The following is a 21,544-nucleotide window of genomic DNA, read 5'->3' as shown; positions in this document are numbered from 1 at the left end:
CCATGAGCCCATACTCATACTAAGAAACATGTAAAGTTGGGGTGTAGGATAAGGGGAAGAATTCAGAAAAGAAGTCTCTTCTTAACAGAAGAATGCTAACTAGTAACTACAGAAAGAATGGGGTTTTTTTAATTGCCATTTTACAGCTACCACAGTAATGTTTAGTAGTAATTATTGAAACCATTGGGTGAAAGACTGTTAGGGAATAGAATATTCAGAGAGTCTCAGAGTATCACCATATTGATTGTTTATTACTTTCAAAGGGAAATGGTATCTTTATAATAGAGACATCTAAGAGATAATCACCTAAAACCAAGTGATGAAACTTAACACCACTCAGGTATTCTAAAATGGTATATCCAAAAAGGAGTGAGTGTGAGAGTGAGCAAATATGGCAACCTATTAACAATTGGTGAATCTAGGTGAGGGGTATATGGGCATTCATTGAATCAATCCTGCAGTTTTTCTGTACATTTGAAATATTACAGAATAAAAGTTGGGATAAAGATGAAATTTGAATATGACGCTTCACTGTTTAATAGCCTTGCCTAAAGGTTTAACTCCTTAGCTTTATATTTAAGGATCTTCATGATCTAGCCCCTGCTTATCCTCCCAATTTTATCTCTTTCCATTGCATTTCTCAAACTAGTTTAGACTTTAGTTATGCCATACTTCTTCCCATTTTCAAATTGTCCGTGATCAATTTACATGTGTGTGTGTGTGTGTGTGTGTGTATTTGTGTATGTATAACACAACTTCTTTATCCATTCTCATTCGTCAGTGGACACTTAGGCTTTTTCCATGTCTTGGCTATTGTACATAACGCTGCAGTAAAAATGGTGTGCAGATTTCTCTTTGACAATAGTGTCTTCATTTCCTTCGGATATATACCCCCAAGTGGAATTACTGTATTATATGGTAGTTCTATTTAATTTTTTGAGGAATTTCCATACTATTTCCTATAGTGGCTGTGCCAATTTATATTTCCATCTGTAGTGCACAAGGGTTCTCTACATCCTTCCCTGCATTTGTCGTCTCTTGTCTTTTCAATGATGGCCATGCTGACAGGTGTGAGATAATATCATTATGGTTTTGATTTGCATTTCCCTAATGATAAATGATGTTGAGCACCTTTTCTTATACCTGTTGACCATTTGTATATCTTTGGGAAAATGTCTATTCTGGTCCTTTGCCCATTTTTAATTGCATTATTTGTTTTTTGTCTTTTTTTTTTTTTATAAATTTTGTTTATTTTTGGCTGCGTTGGATCTTCATTGCTGCACATGGGCTTTCTTTAGTTGCAGTGAGCGGCGGCTACCCTTCGTTGTGGTGCACAGCCTTCTCATTGCTGTGGCTTCTCTTGTTGCGGAGCTCGGGCTCTAGGCGCGCGGGCTTCAATAGTTGTGGCACGCGGACTAAGTAGTTGTGGCTCGCAGGCTCAGTAGTTGTAGCGCACGGGCATAGTTGCTCCATGGCATGTGGGATCTTCCCGGACCAGGGCTCGAACCCGTGTTCCCTGCATTGGCAGGCGAGTTCTTAACCACTGTGCCACCAGGGAAGTCCCATTATTTGGTTTTTTGCTATTGAGCTATAGGAGTTAGTTATATATTTTGGATATTAACCCTTTAGCAAATACATGATTTGCAAATATTTTTTTCCATTCTATCGGGTGTCTTTTAATTTTGTGGATCATTTCTGTTGCCGTGTAGAAACTTTGTAGTTTGATGTACTCCCACTTGTTTATTTTTCATTTTGTTGTTTGTGCTTTAGATGTCATATCCAAAAACTCACTGCTAAGACCCATGTCAAGGAGCTTTTTTCCTATGTATTCATCTAGGATTTTTATGGTTTCAGGTGTTACATTTAAGTCCTTAATCCATTTTGAGTTAATTTTTGTGAGTGGTGTAAGATAGAGGTCTTAGATTCATTCTTTTACATGTGACTATCCAATTTTCCTAGCACCACTCATTGAAGAGACTGTGGGTTCTACATTGGGTATATGTGGCTCCCTTGTCAAATGTTAGTTGTCCATATATGCATGTGTTTGTTTCTGGGCTCTCTATTCTGTTCCATTGGTCTGTGTTTCTGTTTTTATGCCAGTACCATACTGTTTGTTACTATATCTTTACACTACAGCGTGAAATCAGGAATTGTGATGCATCCCACTTTATTCCTCTTTCTCAGAATTGCTTTGGCTATTTGGGGTCTTTTGTGGTTCAATATAAATCTTAGGATTATTTTTTTCTACTGTAAAAAAATGCCATCGGAATCTTCATGGGGATTGCAGTGAATCTATAGATAGCTTTGGGTAGTGTATGCATTTTAACAATATTAATTCTTCTAATCCATGAACACAGGTTACCTTTACATTTATTTGTGTCTTCTTTGATTTCTTTCATAAATGTTTTGTAGTTTTCAGCATAGAGATCCTTCACCTCCCTGGTGAAATTTATTCCTAAGTATTTTATTGTTTTTGGTGCTATCGTAAATGGGATAGTTTTTTAAATTTTTTCAGATAGTTCACTGTTAATGTATAGAAATGATACTGTTTTTGCATGAGAATTTTGTATCCTGCAACTTCACTGAGTTTGTTGATTAGACCTAACAGTTTTTTTGGTGGAGTCTTTTAAGATTTTGTGTGTATAAAATTATGTCATCTGCCAAAAGAGACAGTTTTACTTCTTCCTTTCCAATTTTGATGCCTTTTATTTCCTTTTCTTTCCTGATTGCTCTGGCTTGGACTTCTTGTACTGTGTTGAAAAGGAGTGGTAAACGTGGGCACCCTTGTTTTCTTCCTTATTTTAGAGACAAAGCTTTCAACCTTTCACCATTTCATGGGCTTGTCATATATGGCTTTTATTATGTTGAGATACTTTCCTTCTATACCTAATTTGTTAAGAGCTTTTATCATGAACAGATGTTGAATTTTGTCAAATGCTTTTTCCTCATCTATTGAGATGATCTTTTTAATTTCATTCTATCAAGGCGATGTATCACGTGTATTGATTTGTGTATGGTGAACCATCCTTGTGCCCAGCGATAAATCTCACTTGATCATGATGAATAGTCCTTTTAATGTGCTGCTGACTTTGATTTGTGGTTACCCTGTTTTTCAAGTATGTTAACCCCTTCCTCCATCAGCTTGCTTTAGACTGATAATCATATAGTCTCAAACACATTCTAAAAAAGAAGAATCTACATTTTCTTACTCTCCTCCCCTGTATTTTATGATTTTGATGTCCTCTTTTACATCTTCATGTTTATCCTTTTGCTGTTCCTTGTGTTTATCATTACTTTCACAAATAGATTTTTTTTCTTTTTGATCTGTATACTGGCTTATTTAAGTGATTTACTTTCCAATTGTGATTTCCTCTTTTCTGTATCTTCTTGCTTCTTTTATATTTAGAGAAGACCTTTCAATATTTATTTTAGGGTAGGTTTAGTATTACTTTATTCTTTTAGTTTTTGCTTGTCTGAGAAATTCTTTCTCTCTCCTTCTATTCTAAATGATAATTCTGCTGGGTTGAGTATTCTAGGTTGCAGATTTTTCCCTTTCAAGACTTTGAATATATTTCGCCACTCCCTTCTGGCCTGCAGCATTTCTGTAGAGAAATCACCTGATAGCCTTATGGGGGGTTCCCTTTTAGTTTTGGTTTTTCTCTTGTTGCCTTTAGAATCCTCTTTTTAAACTTTTGCCATTTTTATTATATGTCTTGGTGTAGGTCTGTTTGGGTTCATCTTGTTTGGGACCCTCTGTGCTTCCTGTATCTGAATATTTGTTTCTTTCTTTAAGTTTGGGAAGTTTTCAGCCATAATTTCTTCAAATATATTTTCAATATCCTTTTCTCTGTCTTCTCCTTCTGGAATTCCTATTAATGCATAGATTGGCATGCTTTATATTATCCCATAGGTCTCTTACATTGCTTTTATTTTTTTTCTCATTTGGCTTTCTGTCTGCTGTTCTGATTGGATGATTTCCATTATTCTATCTTCCAGATCACTTATTCGTTTTTCTGCATTATTCATTCTGCTATTCATTGCCTTTAGCTCAGCTTTCGTCTCGCAAATGAATTTTCCAATGTGCTGCTGAATTTGCTTTGCTAGTATCTTGTGGAAAATTTTTACATCTGTATTCATCAGGAATAATGGCCTGTAGTGTGCTTTTCTTGTAGTATCCTTTTCTGGCTTTGGTATCAGGGTAAAGCTGGTCTCATAAAATGAGTTTAGGAGTATTCCCTCCTCTTCAATTTTTTGAAAAAGGCTGAAAAGGATTGCCATTAGTTCTTCTTAAAATGTTTGGTAAAATTCACCAGTGAAGCCATCTGCTCCTGGGCTTTTCTTCATTGCGAGATTTTTGATTAGTGATTTAATCTCCTTACTGGTAACTGGTCTGCTCAGAGTTTCTGTTTCTTCCTGACTCAGTCTTGGTAAGGTGTATGTTTCTAGGAATTTTTCTGTTTCTTCTGAGTTGTCCAGTTTGTTGGCATATAGTTGTTCATCGCCTCTTATGATCCTTTGTAATTCTGTGGTATCAGTTGAGTTGTAATGTTTCTTCTTTCATTTATAATTTTGTTGATTTGGGTCCTATTTTTTCCTTGGTTAGTCTAACCAAAGGTCTGTCTGTTTGCAGATGGCATGATCCTTTATTTAGAAAATCCCAGGGGACTTCCCTGGTGGTCCAGTGGTTGAAACTTAGCCTTCCAATGCAAGGGGTGCAGTTTCGATCCCTAGTCAGGGAGCTAAGATCCCACATGCCTTGCCGCCAAAAAACCAAAACAGAAGCAATATTGTAACAAATTCAATAAAGACTTTAAAAATGGTCCACCTCAAAAAAGAAAAAAAAAAATTTTTAAAGAAAATCCCAAAGAATCCTTACAACAATGACTAGAGCTAATAAACACATTCAGCAAAGTTGCCGGGTACAAGATCAACAAAAAAAATTCAGCTATGTTTCTACACATCAGCAGTGAAGAATCGAAAAGGAAATTAAGAAAATAATTCCATTTACAGTAGCATCCAAGAGAATAAAATACATAGAAATAAATATTCCCAAGTTGGTGAAAGACTTGTATATGGAAAACTGCAGAAATGTGCTGAAAGAAATTAAAGATGACTTAACTAAATAAAAAGACATCCCATGTTCATGGACTAGAAAATTTAATATTGTAAAGATGGTAACACTGACCAAAGGAAGGTACAGAGTCAATACAATCTTTATTAAAATTCCAGCAGCATTTTTTGCAGAAATGAAGAAGCTGATCCTTAAATTCATATGGAATTGCAAGGGGTCCCCAATTGCCAAAACAATCTTGAAAAAGAACAACAAAGTTGTTGTTCAACAACTAACACTTCTCGATTTTAAACCTACTACAAAGCTACAGTAGTCAAAATAGTATGGTACTGGCATAAGAATAGATATATATAGGCCAATGGAATAGAATTGAGAGTCCACAAATAAACCCGTATCTCTATGGCCAATTTGTTTCAGACAGGGGTGCCAAAACTGTTCAGTAGGGAAAGAATAGTCTCTTCACAAAACGGTGCTGGGACAACTGGATATTCACATGCAAAAGAATGAAATTACACTACTACTTCACACCATATAGAAAAGGGAACTGAAATTAATCAACAACCTAAATAAGCTAAAACTGTAAAACTCTTAGAAGAAAGGAAGAGTTCACCTTCATGACCTTGGATTTGGAAGTGGAGTCTTAGATATGACACCAAACTTACAAGCAACAACAACAGCAAAAAAAAAATTAGATAAATTGTACTTCATCAAAATTAAAAATGTACATAAAAGAGCATTATGAAGGAAGTGAAAAGACAACTTCGAGAATGGGATAAAATATTTTCAAATCTTGTATCTGATAAGGGTCTAGTATCCACAGTATATGAAAAGCTTTTACAACTCAACAGAAACAGACAACACAATTTAAATTGGGCAAATGACTTGAATACACATTTCTCCCAAGAAGATATACAGATAGCCAAGAAACACATGACACAATGCTCGACATCCTTTGTCAGGGATGTTAGGGAAATGCAAATCAGAACCACAATGAGATATTACTTTATATCCACTGGATATCTATAATCAAATTAACAAGCATTGGCAAGAGTCTAGAGAAATTGGAATCCTTGTATATTGTTACTGGGCATGTGAAATGATGCAGCTGCATAAGGAGCATGTTAAATGTAGCGTTACTATATTACCCAGCAGTTCTACTCCTGGGTACCTACTCCCAAAATTGAAAAGAGGAACTCAGATATTTGTACATGAATGTTTACCATAGCACTATTCTCAATAACCAGAAGGTTGAAAACAGTCCAATTGTTTATCAGTGTCTGAATGGATATATAAATTATAGTATATTCATACAGTAGAATGTTATTTAACCATAAAATGAAGTACTGATACATGCTACAACCTGGATGAACCTTAAAAACGTTATGCTGAGTGAAAGAAACCAGTCATAAAAGGTCACATATTGTATGATTCTTTTTATGTGATACATAGAAATGGATAAATCCATAGAGACAGAAGGCAAATTGGTGGTTATCAGGGTCTTAAAGAGGGAAAAAGTAGTGTGATTCCTTAATGGAAATGGTGTAGTAAAACGTTTTGGAACTAGAGGTGGTGGTTGCACAACATTGTGAATGTACTAAATGCCTAGAATTGTACACTTTAATATTGATTTATAATTAATATGTGAATTTCACCTCACTGAAAATATTAATAGTGACACTAATGGATTATAATAACATCGATTTTTAAAAGAATCCATGAGCCCATACTCATACTAAGAAACATGTAAAGTTGGGGTGTAGGATAAGGGGAAGAATTCAGAAAAGAAGTCTCTTCTTAACAGAAGAATGCTAACTAGTAACTACAGAAAGAATGGGGTTTTTTTTAATTGCCATTTTACAGCTACCACAGTAATGTTTAGTAGTAATTATTGAAACCATTGGGTGAAAGACTGTTAGGGAATAGAATATTCAGAGAGTCTCAGAGTATCACCATATTGATTGTTTATTACTTTCAAAAGACACAGACCTACTAGAGAATGGACCTGAGGATATGGGGAAGGGGAAGCTGGGACAAAGTGAGAGAGTGGCATGGACATATATACACTACCAAACGTAAAATAGATAGCTAGTGGGAAGCAGCCGCATAGCACAGGGAGATCAGCTCGGTGCTTTGTGACCACCTAGAGGGGTGGGATAGGGAGGGTGGGAGGGAGGGAGACGCAAGAGGGAAGAGATATGGGAACATATGTATATGTATAACTGATTCACTTTGTTATAAAGCAGAAACTAACACACCATTGTGAAGCAATTATACTCCAATAAAGATGTTTAAAAAAAAAATTATCCGTGATCTCTTTCACCCCCTTGACTTCATACATGCTATGTGTGCTCTCTCCTGGAATGTTCTCTCCCCATCTTTAGCTTGTTAATTCTTGGTTGTCCCTCTGAACATTATGTAGCTATCATCTCCTCCAGGAATCTTCCTTCATCATTGTGGGCTGAGTGGAACCTATAGTACATTGTTCATATCTCTGTTACACCTCTTATTACACTGTACAGTTAATTGGCTGAGTACTTGCCTGTTTCCCTCACAAGACTGTGTATTCCTTGAGGCCTTGGACTGTGATTTATTTTTCTTCTTGATGTCCATAGTGCATGTAAGAGTAGGTGCCACACAGTAGGTGTTTAATAAATGATTTTTAAATAAATGAATAAATTTAACGTCCTACCATTTCCCTGAACGTCTTATTATAATTTAAAAGAGTTTATCCTTTTTCCTTAATATCAAGATATATCGGTTGTATGTGTACCATGTTTGGTTTTCTTAGTTATATTTCTTTTTCTCAACTTTGTAGTGAATGAATTCATTACAGGGATTATTAGTATTTTATAGAATTCCATAGTACAACCAGTACTGATAGAGGATCATAATTAAAAGAGGTAACATACATGTAAAGCAGACAGCATAGTGTGACACAGCACTACTTTGGGTCTTGAACCCCATTAAGAATTTAGTGAAATCTAATGAAAATAGTGAACCCTTCTGTAGAAAATTGTAATATCTACGGAGAATTTCATATATAATTCTGTGTGGTTCACAAACCCTTTGAATAGATATCTATGGCCCCCAGGTTAAGAACTCCTGTGCTTTAACCCAGTGCTAGCCTCAGGTATCATCCTTCAGTAATTCACTACCTCTACTAAGTTCTAACACTAATAAGGAAAGGAGTGGAAGAAACATAATGGGTTAAAAAATTTTTTAAAGAACCATGGATTTGTTTGAGATTGATAAAAAAATATATTGGAAATAGAAACAAACTGAAAATCCTCCAGCCCACTTTCAAAATTGTAAGTTTTCTTTAAAACAACTGTTGGATCACAGAGGGAATGAAGAAGTAAATGGCAGAAAATCTAAAAAACAATAGTAAAAATATTCTCTGTGGTTAAACTGAGTAAAATTCATGGTTTTAAGTGCATATATTACTAAAGAAAGAATAAAATAGAGTATTCAACTGAAAAAGTTAGAAAAACAACATGGTAAGCCTAAGGAAAACAGAAGAAAGGAAATAATAAAAGTTGAAAATAGAAATTAATGCATTAAAAGAAGCCTACTTAGATGACTATTGTAACCTCCTGATGAAGAGTTCTTCCTATATCCGGTTGCTACACTGCAGCCAGTGCGATCCACCATAGCATTACCTGCTTACGTAACTCTTCCTTGCCCTTAGAATGGCTCACAAGACCCTTCTTAACCCAACTCCTGTCTACCTTTCCCCATATTTCTAACATTTTTCCTGCATCGTTTCCCCAACCCTTATCTCCGCCTGCCCCATTCTCCAACCATATAGAACTACAGAACTTCTTTTGGTTCATTGAATTTGATAAACTATTGATGACATTTCCTTTCCTGGAGCTTTTCATTTGCTCTTCTCTGTACCTAAAGGCCTTCCCACTCTTCTTGCCTAGCTAGTTCCTTCTCAGTCTTCAGGACTCAGCTTAACTTTTACATTCTCTAGAAAGCCATTAAATACACAAACACACAGACACGTGCATATACGTGTATACACACACATGCTCAGGTAACAGACTAATTTAAGTACTTGGTCCTGTGTGCTCTGATAGTGCTTTACTTCTCCTATCATAGCACTTATCACCAGTCAGTGTCAAAGAAATGTTTGAAGAAGAGTAATAATCGAGGTACACCAGCAGAAAACATATTTCTAAGGTTACAGTGTTTAAAATGATTAAAATAAAAACATATTTCCAAAGCTACTTTTGCCAAAGTAGATAGTGTTATGGATAAGACAGGCCAGAAGAGTATATTGTGTGCTAAAGGAGATATCTTAAATTTAGCAAATTGTATTGGTTAGCTCTCTAAGGAAAAAAATATTTTTGGATCTCCAGATAAATTTGAGGTGCATTAAAGAACTAAATATAAGCAATTAAATTATATAAAACTAGAAGAAAAGAAAAACTAGCATTTTTATCAAACCTATAGGTCAGCGTTGTCCAATGGAAATATAATGCCAATCACATAAGTAATTTAAAAAATTTTAGTAGCCACATTAAAAAGTAAAAACAGGAAAAATTAATTGTAATAATTTTTTATTAACTCAATATGTCCAGAATATTATTTCAATATGTAATCAATATAAAAATTAACAAGATATTTAACATGGTTGGGTTCTTTTGTACTGTCTTTGAAATCCAGTGTGTATTTTACACCTATGGCACATCTCCATATAGACAAAGAAGCCACATTTCAAGTACTTGATAGCCAGCCACAAGTTAAATTTAGAAGCAATACAAGGTGTCACAAAGGAAAAAATAGGTAACGTTGGCTACAGGAAAATAAACTATTAAAAAATTTGAGAAGACAAAATGGGAAAATATTTGCAGCATAATATAGTATATTATTATTATTACTACCATTATTATTCAGAGAATTCATATGAATTGCTAAGAACATTTAAGACCCCAAAAGATAAAGTAAGATGACAGACAGCCAGTTTACAAAAGAGCCAGTAGCAAATGTAAAGACAGAATTTAACCTCATTAATAATCAAAAAAGTACAAATTAAACAATAGTAATATACTGTTTTCATCTATCAAGGTAGCAAAGATTTTAAAACTATAATTTTTAGGGGTGCAGAGAATGTGGTTAAATGGCGTTCTCATAGACTGAGGAGGAATGTGAATTCGTAAAACCCTTTTAAAAAGTAGTTTAGCAACAGATGCGGGAATTCTGTTTCTGGGAATATATCATAAGGAAACAATACTAATTATAGAGATGGGAAAACTACATACCAAAATGCTCACTACCTAAATTCTTTAATTAAGAGAATGGTTAAGTAGTTTATGGTATAAACATTCGATGACATACTTTGAATAATAACATGGAAAAGTCTTTTTTAAATATTAAACCAAAAAAAGACACAGAATTGGAGGTCTTATTTTTCCCCCTTATATTTAAGGGGGGAAATTAAACCTATGCATAGAGAACAAGACTAAGAAATTTATCAGAATGCTAACGATGTTTATTAGGATGGAGGGACTTCAGTTTTTTTCCAGTTTTTTGTTTTTCTGTTTTTCAGATGTCATAAGATTAGTGTGTATTACCTATAAAATAAAAAGAAAACTACTCAAAATTATGGGATTAATTTAACATTTTAAAATATATTGCTAATTGAGACGTCATACTAATTCAGGGGTGCCATCTTATTCTTTGCCTATCAATTTATACTTTATTTTTAGAAAAACACAATACTTTACAATTGGTGAAGTAGGCATAGATGATCCAAATACCCGGTAGTTTGACTCCATCTTTGTTTCAGAGTGAAATCTATTGACTTTCCAATAAAATTGTGCCGCTGTCTTTTTTTTTTTTTTTTTTTATGGCTGTGTTGGGTCTTCGTTTCTGTGCGAGGGCTTTCTCTAGTTGCAGCGAGCAGGGGCCACTCTTCATCGCGGTGCATAGGCCTCTCACTATCGTGGCCTCTCTTGTTGCGAAGCACAGGCTCCAGACACGCAGGCTCAGTAGTTGTGGCTCACGGGCCTAGTTGCTCCGCGGCATGTGGGATCTTCCCAGACCAGGGCTTGAACCCGTGTCCCCTGCATTAGCAGGCAGATTCTCAACCACTGGGCCACCAGGGAAGCCCCACCGCTGTCTTTTTTTATTCCCTTACTTTTGGCTTGAGTCTGACCTCCAGAAAAATGAAGTAATTAATACTTTTCAACAAATGTGTAATCCCCATTTTCCTTCCCAGTTCCATATGATTAAATAGCTCACATCTACTCTCTTACTAGCAACATTTAGTACCTTGATATACTGATTTACTCTGTTGCTCTTTTGATTAATACTTCTTCCCCTCATTTTAAGGTTATCCTGGTACAAGTTAACCCAGGGGAAGCATTTACAATAAGAAGAGAAGATGGACAGTTTCAGTGCATTACAGGTAAGAATGGTTATTGTCATTTGAGACAAGACTAAAATTTATGATACATAAAAGTGTATGTGCTTGTAGTTTCTTCCTTTCTTTCTCACTGCCACCACAACAAGGCACAAACCCTGAATACTTTATGGCTTAACTATTACAGTACCATCCTAATTAGTCTCTTTGCCCTGGTTTTTTTTTTTTTGCTGTACGCGGGCCTCTCACTGTTGTGGCCTCTCCCGTTGCGGAGCACAGACTCCGGACGCACAGGTGCAGCGTCCATGGCTCACGGGCCCAGCCGCGGATGTGGGATCTTCCCGGACCGGGGCACGAACCCGTGTCCCCTGCATCGGCAGGCGGACTCTCAACCACTGCGCCACCAGGGAAGCCCTGCCCTGGTTTCTTGATTAATCCTACTATAATGTCACTCCCCTGCTCAGAAATCTTCAGTGAATCCAGTTCAGGTTCCTTAGTCTTTCTGAAAGATCATTTCATCTTTCTTGCTTGCTTCCCACTTTCCTTTCAATACTGTTTCCCTTCAATCTTGCTAAGTTGGTTTATTCACTGTCTCTGAACCTTTCTTATATTTACTGTATTCTTCTTCTTATCTAGAATTTACCCATATCACCACTACCTCCAGCCTATCCAAATGCTTCCAGACTGAGCTCAGATCTTATCTTTAAAAGGTTTTTTTATAAAGTCTTTAGTAAGCATCCCTTCCACACTACTTACAAGCCAACACCCCCGCCCCCCCCACACACACACATTTGTGCCAAACAAAAATGTCTCCAGATATCACTAAATGTTCCCTGGGAGGCAAAATCACCCCTATCTGAGAACCACCACTCTGTGTGAAGATGAGAGCAGTAAAAAGGTCACTAGCTTTGGAATTAGAGAACCTGGTTTTAAACCCCAACTCTGCCACTTAACTGGCTGTATGAACTTTTGCATGTTATTTAACCTCTATCAGGTACATTTCTCAGTAAAATTCCTATCCCTGTGCATAATAACACACCTCATAGGATAATTGTGAGGGTTGACTAATATCTTTATAAAGCACTCTAAACCAGACATGGCACATATAAGGCACTGAGTAAGTGGTGATGGTGGGTACTGTAGCGGTATTTAATAGAAAGTGACCCCATCTCCTGTGAAAGCCCAAAACACCAATTATTGTGCCATTCATTTAGCAAGAATGTACTTTCTTGTAACATTTCTTCCAGTGAGTATTTTGAAAAGCCATTTAAATTTTGTATGTTTAACTTGGAATGTTTATTCAGGCTCTCCAACTAAGTTTTAATAAGGACTTTATGGGCAGATACCATTTTTTACATTCCTTTGTATTCCCTTCAGTTCTTGGCCTTCCACATTGGGTACCTATCTAATAGTTATTATTTTCATTTGAAAAGAGCACGTTAGAAGTGGGGGGACCGTTTGCTTTATCATCCAAACCAGGATACTTTAAGAGTGAAAGTGGACCCTAGCAATTACTCCACAACAATTAGTGTCAGCCAAGATTGTCCCAGGCAAACCAGGACTTATGGTACCTCCCCCCCATTTAACCTGGGCTGTCAAGTCAATGCAAGCAAAGAAGAAATAGATCTAACTCTTTCTAGAGAAGCAGTTAGCTCAATAATTACAATTAAAACTTTTAACCTGCCATTTAAACCTTACATGTCTTAGAGTTAGCACTTTCTCTAAGTTAATTTAAATCTTTTGAGTGGCAATTATTTGGTAACTTCACAAATAGGAATGGTCCACATATTATGAGCTTAAAAGAAACCAGGTAGTAGAATTTATAAGCAGTATAATAAACTTCGCCTATCTTTACTTGTCAATTAGGTTTTCATAAAAATAACTTCATTTTTATACCGGGTACCTCTTAGAATGTAAGTTTTTAGTAGAGCACACACCTTAGGTTTATTTGTACATCTCTTTTCAAATTGTTTTCAATAAATATTGTTTATGATGGAAGAATTTTAACTAATATAACATTGGTCTTTTCAAACACATCTGCAAATGAGGATACTGATTACTGTTTTAGTGTGACTTAAAATGCAAAAACTGATCATTGCAATTGGATAACCAGACTTTGAATTTTAAATAACTTATATTTTAAAAGTCAATTTGTAACTGTAATTTGTAAACCCCTTCCCTCATAAAATTAATTAAATTGATTTTTTTATGTGGCACTTATCCCTTCAATCAGAACCAAAAAAGCCTATCTAGTTTATAATGTGCCTGTAGTGCTAACAGTATCCTAATAATAGGAACTGACTATCATGTGAAGGATATTTAGGTAGGGACACATTTCTTTGCTTCAGGAGAAAACGGAGACTCTTCTCTCTATACATCAGATTATAAGAGTGAAGACTTTGTTTTAAAATTACTACTGGGCAGAGTTTTAAAAACACAGGAAAGTTTAGCGGGAACCATACAGAAAGTAAAAGGCTCTCCCCTCTTTATGTTTTTGTTTGTCCAAAATTGAAAGATGGGATATAGATGAAAGGTAGTAGTGAACAAGAGACTGGGTTGAAGTCTTTGTGAAGACCAGCATGCCCCCAGTCCAAGCAAGAGAAGACAGGATGAGAAAAGGCTAAGGACTGCTGGGGCTCATCCTCTCCTCCCTTTTTTTGCTCTTTGCCATCACTGTTTCTATCACATGGCAGTCATCTTCTTGACCTAGTTCTTGAGCTAGATAAAAAGTAAGAGTATAGGTAGAAGTGGACGCAATATATGAAAAAGAGAAAGAGAAAGTGTTAAGGGAGGAAAATCATGTGCCAATGAAACTGACAGAAAAATAGGGTCCCTAAGGCCATCAAGTTAGGAAAACTTTTCTTTTCACAGCCACTATACTAAGAAAACCTCTGTAGTAAAACCTAAAGAATTGAGATAAATCCAGTGTAAATTAATAAGCATTTGAATTAAAGACTGTGCTTTTTTTTTTTTTTTTTTTTTTGCTGTACGTGGGCCTCTCACGGCTGTGATGTGGGATCTTCCCAGACTGGGGCACGAGCCCGTGTCCCCTGCATCAGCAGGCGGACTCTCAACCACTGCGCAACCAGGGAAGCCCAAAGAGTGTGCTTTTTAAAGTAGTTTTATTACCTATCAAGAATTTATAGAAACCAAAACTAAGTTAAAGAATCACAGGGAACATTAGAGATCTAAATAATTCCCCTATTTTATTGGAGGTTCAGAATTTGTGAGTTACAGCTAGTTACGGGCAGAGCTCAATATAGTAACTTTTTCCTACTATATAGCGTACTGCTTAGATAGATAAAACTGCTAATATTTTTTTCATGAATTTACAAAGTCTCTGCTGAGGTATACTGTACCAGCTGCAAGGGATTCAGAGAAGACTATGACACAGTTCCTGCCATTCAGGAACACAGTGTGGTAGGGGAAAGGGAGGAAAATTAACAATTGTACAATATAAAAAGAATCATTAGAAATATGCATAGGGTGTTGTGGGAGCATAGGAGGAGTAATCACAGAGTGATTATGTCAGGGAAAAAGCCCTTCAAAGAAAAAGTGACACGTCCTTGTCTTTCAGGAAAATACCAGTTGGCCAAATGGACAAAAGGGTCTCAAGAAAGTATTTTAGGCAGAGGGAACAGCGTACAAAAGCAACAGAAGGAAAGAACAACTTGATTTATTTGAATAACTGCAAAGAGATTGGAATAGCTAAAAACAAAGCAAAACAAAAAGTTGTATAAAGGGGATATGGACAGAGATGAATCTGAAAATATAGTCACCTCTTAATGGCTTGACTGCCATACTAAGAACTTTATTATAAAGGTGAGGAAGAGCCATTGAAGGAGATTATACAGTAGAGTTAACATCCAGTTCACAGTTTGGAAGGATCAGTGAAGTCTTCCTTTTTTGTTACCATGTGCTCACCTGTTAATCTGAAAATCTCCCTACTTCAAACATCTAGAAATGTTCAATAAAATGTAACAAATATTCTTTTAAATGCATTGCATAGCTTCTCTCTTGCCTCCACCCCTGAAAAAGAAGAAAAAAAAAGAAAAGAAATTGTTATGGTCCAGAAACAAGGACTTTTCAATATTTGTTTTTTAAAATATGTTTCATATTTATAATGAAAATAATATACTTTGTTTATTTAATGTGATCATTTTTTATTGTTCCATACCATTCTTTCTGAGTCTAATACAGGATCTGATGTCTGTCTTAACTTACCTTTTGCCTTATTTCATGTCCTTTTAGACAATGCACAACTCTTAAATATATAAAAGTGTAGCTCCCTGCCTTTTACCACCTTTCAGTTTGCCATTCTGCTCATTGGTTAGGTTTATTTGTACTACCTGATTCTAACCTATACCTCATTTTTGCCATCTTAAGTCACTGTTAATGGGTTTTAGCACAAATAACCTCATTACTTTTGAAATTGAAGTACTATCTTGAATCTCTGTTTTTTTTCTATTAAAAGTTATTTTGAAACATCTAACAACTTGATGTTTTTTGGATTTTTTTAGTGATTGGATTGATAGCATGTCAACAAATTGGTTTTTTTTGTATAATGACAGATACTATGGAAATTCATTTTTGCTTGGTAATTGTGCATAGGAATGTAAAAATTTATTATGTGAATAAATCTTAAGGTTTAGTATTAATAGATCTTTGTAACAACTGCTAAAGACTGCCCTTCTCAGTTTTGTTTTATGGGGAGGTACACAGAATAGAGAATTAACCGAAGTTTCTGAATTTGGCTTACTGGTGATGTCCTAGAAGCACATTTTGTAGAGAGTATGTGGTGAACTCTTAAGATCCCTGTTGTAGAGCTGGCTTTCCTGGCAATAAATTGGTACCCATCCTTCAGACATTATCTGTTCTGTGAAGTGTTTGCAGACAAGATCTTTCTTCAGTTTCTCTCCTCTCCTACCCTTGGATACACATACAGAAATCATTGAGGGCAGAAATTGTTTGACGTGTTTGTAAACCTCCTGTCTTGCATAGCGCCCAGTACATAGAGAATGCTCAGTAAATGTTTAAGTTGAATGAGAAAGAGAAAAAACTAACCTTTCTTGAGCATTTCCATGTGCCAAGCAAATGGAGTCTATATAGACAAACAATTTCATCTAAAAATTCTCCTTATTGAGAGGCAGGTATGGCTTTCTTTTTTTTCCCTTCTTTTCTTCCATGACATCTCAAAATAAATAAATAGGACTAAATAATAAGAATTTATTAATTAAATATCTAGTGGTTTTGTATTGTTATGGGACTTATACTGTGGTATGATTCCATGCTGTCCGTGCAAGATATACAAAGTTATCTTTAAAAAAAAAAAATGGGGCTTCCCTGGTGGCGCAGTGGTTGAGAGTCCGCCTGCCAATGCAGGGGACACAGGTTTGTGCCCCGGTCCGGGAAGATCCCACATGCCGCGGAGAGGCTGGGCCCGTGAGCCATGGCCGCTGAGCCTGTGCGTCCAGAGCCTGTGCTCCGCAACGGGAGAGGCCACAACAGTGAGAGGCCTGCGTACCAAAAAAACAAAAAAAAAGAATATATAAACCAGCTATGCTTGAATAGTTTTTATATGCCCTGGCCCCTTCGAATGATATACTTTAGGAGAGAAAGATACTGATGAATGTTCAATTTTGTTAACCTAATAAGGCAGTAGTTACGCAAATGCTACCTGGGTTGAGTTTCAGCTCTGCTGCTTATTATTACATCAGTTAGATTACATTAAGCAATTTAGTGATTATTTTTACATCCTGTCTTATACTTGAGAGTGTGTGTGTGTGAAAGAGTCTATCCATCACAGAGGATTTGGAATATAATTAGTCGTAGAGGTTATTATTACACCATACCTTTTTGACATATTGTTTATATCTGTGGAATCATAAAACCCCAAAAGCTACATCAGATATATAAACCCTAATTATGTTGATCATGGATTAACCAGATCTACATTTTGATGATTTGTTTTGCAACGTTGCTTCCACAGTTGCATTTCAGCACGAATGAGGACCTCATATTCTTCATCCATTCATTCATTCATTCAGTATTCAGTAAGAGACAAAGTTGAATAAGCAAGCACTCTTTATTTCCTCAAGGTTATTTGACAGATTTTCTCATATATCTTTATGGGAAGATAAAATAAAATTTCGTCCCTGGCCCACTGCCAGTCTAAAGCTTTGTCTTATATTATCCAGGACTTTGTTCTTTTTTTTTTTTTTAATAGATCTTTATTGGAGTATAATTGCTTCACAATACTGTGTTAGTTTCTGTTGTACACTAAAGTGAATCAGCCATATGCATACATGTTTGTTTGTTTGCGGTATGCGGGCCTCTCACTGTTGTGGCCTCTCCCGTTGTGGAGCACAGGCTCCGGACGCGCAGGCTGAGCAGCCATGGCTCACGGGCCCAGCCGCTCCGCGGCATGTGGGATCTTCCCAGACTGGGGCACGAGCCCGTGTCCCCTGCATCAGCAGGCGGACTCTCAACCACTGCGCAACCAGGGAAGCCCAAAGAGTGTGCTTTTTAAAGTAGTTTTATTACCTATCAAGAATTTATAGAAACCAAAACTAAGTTAAAGAATCACAGGGAACATTAGAGATCTAAATAATTCCCCTATTTTATTGGAGGTTCAGAATTTGTGAGTTACAGCTAGTTACGGGCAGAGCTCAATATAGTAACTTTTTCCTACTATATAGCGTACTGCTTAGATAGATAAAACTGCTAATATTTTTTTCATGAATTTACAAAGTCTCTGCTGAGGTATACTGTACCAGCTGCAAGGGATTCAGAGAAGACTATGACACAGTTCCTGCCATTCAGGAACACAGTGTGGTAGGGGAAAGGGAGGAAAATTAACAATTGTACAATATAAAAAGAATCATTAGAAATATGCATAGGGTGTTGTGGGAGCATAGGAGGAGTAATCACAGAGTGATTATGTCAGGGAAAAAGCCCTTCAAAGAAAAAGTGACACGTCCTTGTCTTTCAGGAAAATACCAGTTGGCCAAATGGACAAAAGGGTCTCAAGAAAGTATTTTAGGCAGAGGGAACAGCGTACAAAAGCAACAGAAGGAAAGAACAACTTGATTTATTTGAATAACTGCAAAGAGATTGGAATAGCTAAAAACAAAGCAAAACAAAAAGTTGTATAAAGGGGATATGGACAGAGATGAATCTGAAAATATAGTCACCTCTTAATGGCTTGACTGCCATACTAAGAACTTTATTATAAAGGTGAGGAAGAGCCATTGAAGGAGATTATACAGTAGAGTTAACATCCAGTTCACAGTTTGGAAGGATCAGTGAAGTCTTCCTTTTTTGTTACCATGTGCTCACCTGTTAATCTGAAAATCTCCCTACTTCAAACATCTAGAAATGTTCAATAAAATGTAACAAATATTCTTTTAAATGCATTGCATAGCTTCTCTCTTGCCTCCACCCCTGAAAAAGAAGAAAAAAAAAGAAAAGAAATTGTTACGGTCCAGAAACAAGGACTTTTCAATATTTGTTTTTTAAAATATGTTTCATATTTATAATGAAAATAATATACTTTGTTTATTTAATGTGATCATTTTTTATTGTTCCATACCATTCTTTCTGAGTCTAATACAGGATCTGATGTCTGTCTTAACTTACCTTTTGCCTTATTTCATGTCCTTTTAGACAATGCACAACTCTTAAATATATAAAAGTGTAGCTCCCTGCCTTTTACCACCTTTCAGTTTGCCATTCTGCTCATTGGTTAGGTTTATTTGTACTACCTGATTCTAACCTATACCTCATTTTTGCCATCTTAAGTCACTGTTAATGGGTTTTAGCACAAATAACCTCATTACTTTTGAAATTGAAGTACTATCTTGAATCTCTGTTTTTTTTCTATTAAAAGTTATTTTGAAACATCTAACAACTTGATGTTTTTTGGATTTTTTTAGTGATTGGATTGATAGCATGTCAACAAATTGGTTTTTTTTGTATAATGACAGATACTATGGAAATTCATTTTTGCTTGGTAATTGTGCATAGGAATGTAAAAATTTATTATGTGAATAAATCTTAAGGTTTAGTATTAATAGATCTTTGTAACAACTGCTAAAGACTGCCCTTCTCAGTTTTGTTTTATGGGGAGGTACACAGAATAGAGAATTAACCGAAGTTTCTGAATTTGGCTTACTGGTGATGTCCTAGAAGCACATTTTGTAGAGAGTATGTGGTGAACTCTTAAGATCCCTGTTGTAGAGCTGGCTTTCCTGGCAATAAATTGGTACCCATCCTTCAGACATTATCTGTTCTGTGAAGTGTTTGCAGACAAGATCTTTCTTCAGTTTCTCTCCTCTCCTACCCTTGGATACACATACAGAAATCATTGAGGGCAGAAATTGTTTGACGTGTTTGTAAACCTCCTGTCTTGCATAGCGCCCAGTACATAGAGAATGCTCAGTAAATGTTTAAGTTGAATGAGAAAGAGAAAAAACTAACCTTTCTTGAGCATTTCCATGTGCCAAGCAAATGGAGTCTATATAGACAAACAATTTCATCTAAAAATTCTCCTTATTGAGAGGCAGGTATGGCTTTCTTTTTTTTCCCTTCTTTTCTTCCATGACATCTCAAAATAAATAAATAGGACTAAATAATAAGAATTTATTAATTAAATATCTAGTGGTTTTGTATTGTTATGGGACTTATACTGTGGTATGATTCCATGCTGTCCGTGCAAGATATACAAAGTTATCTTTAAAAAAAAAAAATGGGGCTTCCCTGGTGGCGCAGTGGTTGAGAGTCCGCCTGCCAATGCAGGGGACACAGGTTTGTGCCCCGGTCCGGGAAGATCCCACATGCCGCGGAGAGGCTGGGCCCGTGAGCCATGGCCGCTGAGCCTGTGCGTCCAGAGCCTGTGCTCCGCAACGGGAGAGGCCACAACAGTGAGAGGCCTGCGTACCAAAAAAACAAAAAAAAAGTATATATAAACCAGCTATGCTTGAATAGTTTTTATATGCCCTGGCCCCTTCGAATGATATACTTTAGGAGAGAAAGATACTGATGAATGTTCAATTTTGTTAACCTAATAAGGCAGTAGTTACGCAAATGCTACCTGGGTTGAGTTTCAGCTCTGCTGCTTATTATTACATCAGTTAGATTACATTAAGCAATTTAGTGATTATTTTTACATCCTGTCTTATACTTGAGAGTGTGTGTGTGTGAAAGAGTCTATCCATCACAGAGGATTTGGAATATAATTAGTCGTAGAGGTTATTATTACACCATACCTTTTTGACATATTGTTTATATCTGTGGAATCATAAAACCCCAAAAGCTACATCAGATATATAAACCCTAATTATGTTGATCATGGATTAACCAGATCTACATTTTGATGATTTGTTTTGCAACGTTGCTTCCACAGTTGCATTTCAGCACGAATGAGGACCTCATATTCTTCATCCATTCATTCATTCATTCAGTATTCAGTAAGAGACAAAGTTGAATAAGCAAGCACTCTTTATTTCCTCAAGGTTATTTGACAGATTTTCTCATATATCTTTATGGGAAGATAAAATAAAATTTCGTCCCTGGCCCACTGCCAGTCTAAAGCTTTGTCTTATATTATCCAGGACTTTGTTCTTTTTTTTTTTTTTAATAGATCTTTATTGGAGTATAATTGCTTCACAATACTGTGTTAGTTTCTGTTGTACACTAAAGTGAATCAGCCATATGCATACATATGTCCCCATATCCCCTCTCCTCCCATCCTCCCTATCCTGCCTCTCTAGGTCATTGCAAAGCACTGAGCTGATCTCCCTGTGCTGTGCGGCTGCGTCCCACCAGCTATCTATTTTACATTTGGTAGTGTATATATGTCCATGCCACTCTCTCACTTCACCTCAGCTTACCCTTCCCCCTCCCTGTGTCCTCAAGTCCATTCTCTGTGTCTACATCTTTATTCCTGCCCTGCAACTAGGTTCATCAGTACCATTTTTTTTTTAGATTCCATATCACTAATCATTAGAGAAGTGCAAATCAAAAGTACAATGAGATATTACCTCACGCCTGTCAGAATGGACATTATCAAAAAATCTAGAAACAATAAATGCTAGAAAGGGTGT

At 36.2% G+C, this 21,544-nt stretch overlaps 1 protein-coding gene across 4 annotated transcripts in view; it reads left to right on the top strand.

Moving 5' to 3' along the window:
- FNDC3A (fibronectin type III domain containing 3A) overlaps positions 1–21,544 on the top strand; it is a 199,105-nt gene that overhangs the window by 73,475 nt on the left and 104,086 nt on the right. For all 4 annotated transcript variants that reach the window (XM_024126029.3, XM_007105284.4, XM_055089637.1 and 1 more), the window contains one exon: positions 11,411–11,486. In XM_024126029.3, the coding sequence (XP_023981797.1) occupies positions 11,411–11,486 (76 nt within the window). The remainder of the gene's footprint in view (positions 1–11,410; positions 11,487–21,544) is intronic.

The sequence above is a fragment of the Physeter macrocephalus genome, chromosome 13 (assembly GCF_002837175.3).
Source record: "Physeter macrocephalus isolate SW-GA chromosome 13, ASM283717v5, whole genome shotgun sequence".
NCBI lineage: Eukaryota > Metazoa > Chordata > Mammalia > Artiodactyla > Physeteridae > Physeter > Physeter macrocephalus.
This window is presented reverse-complemented; position numbering and strand designations above follow the sequence as displayed.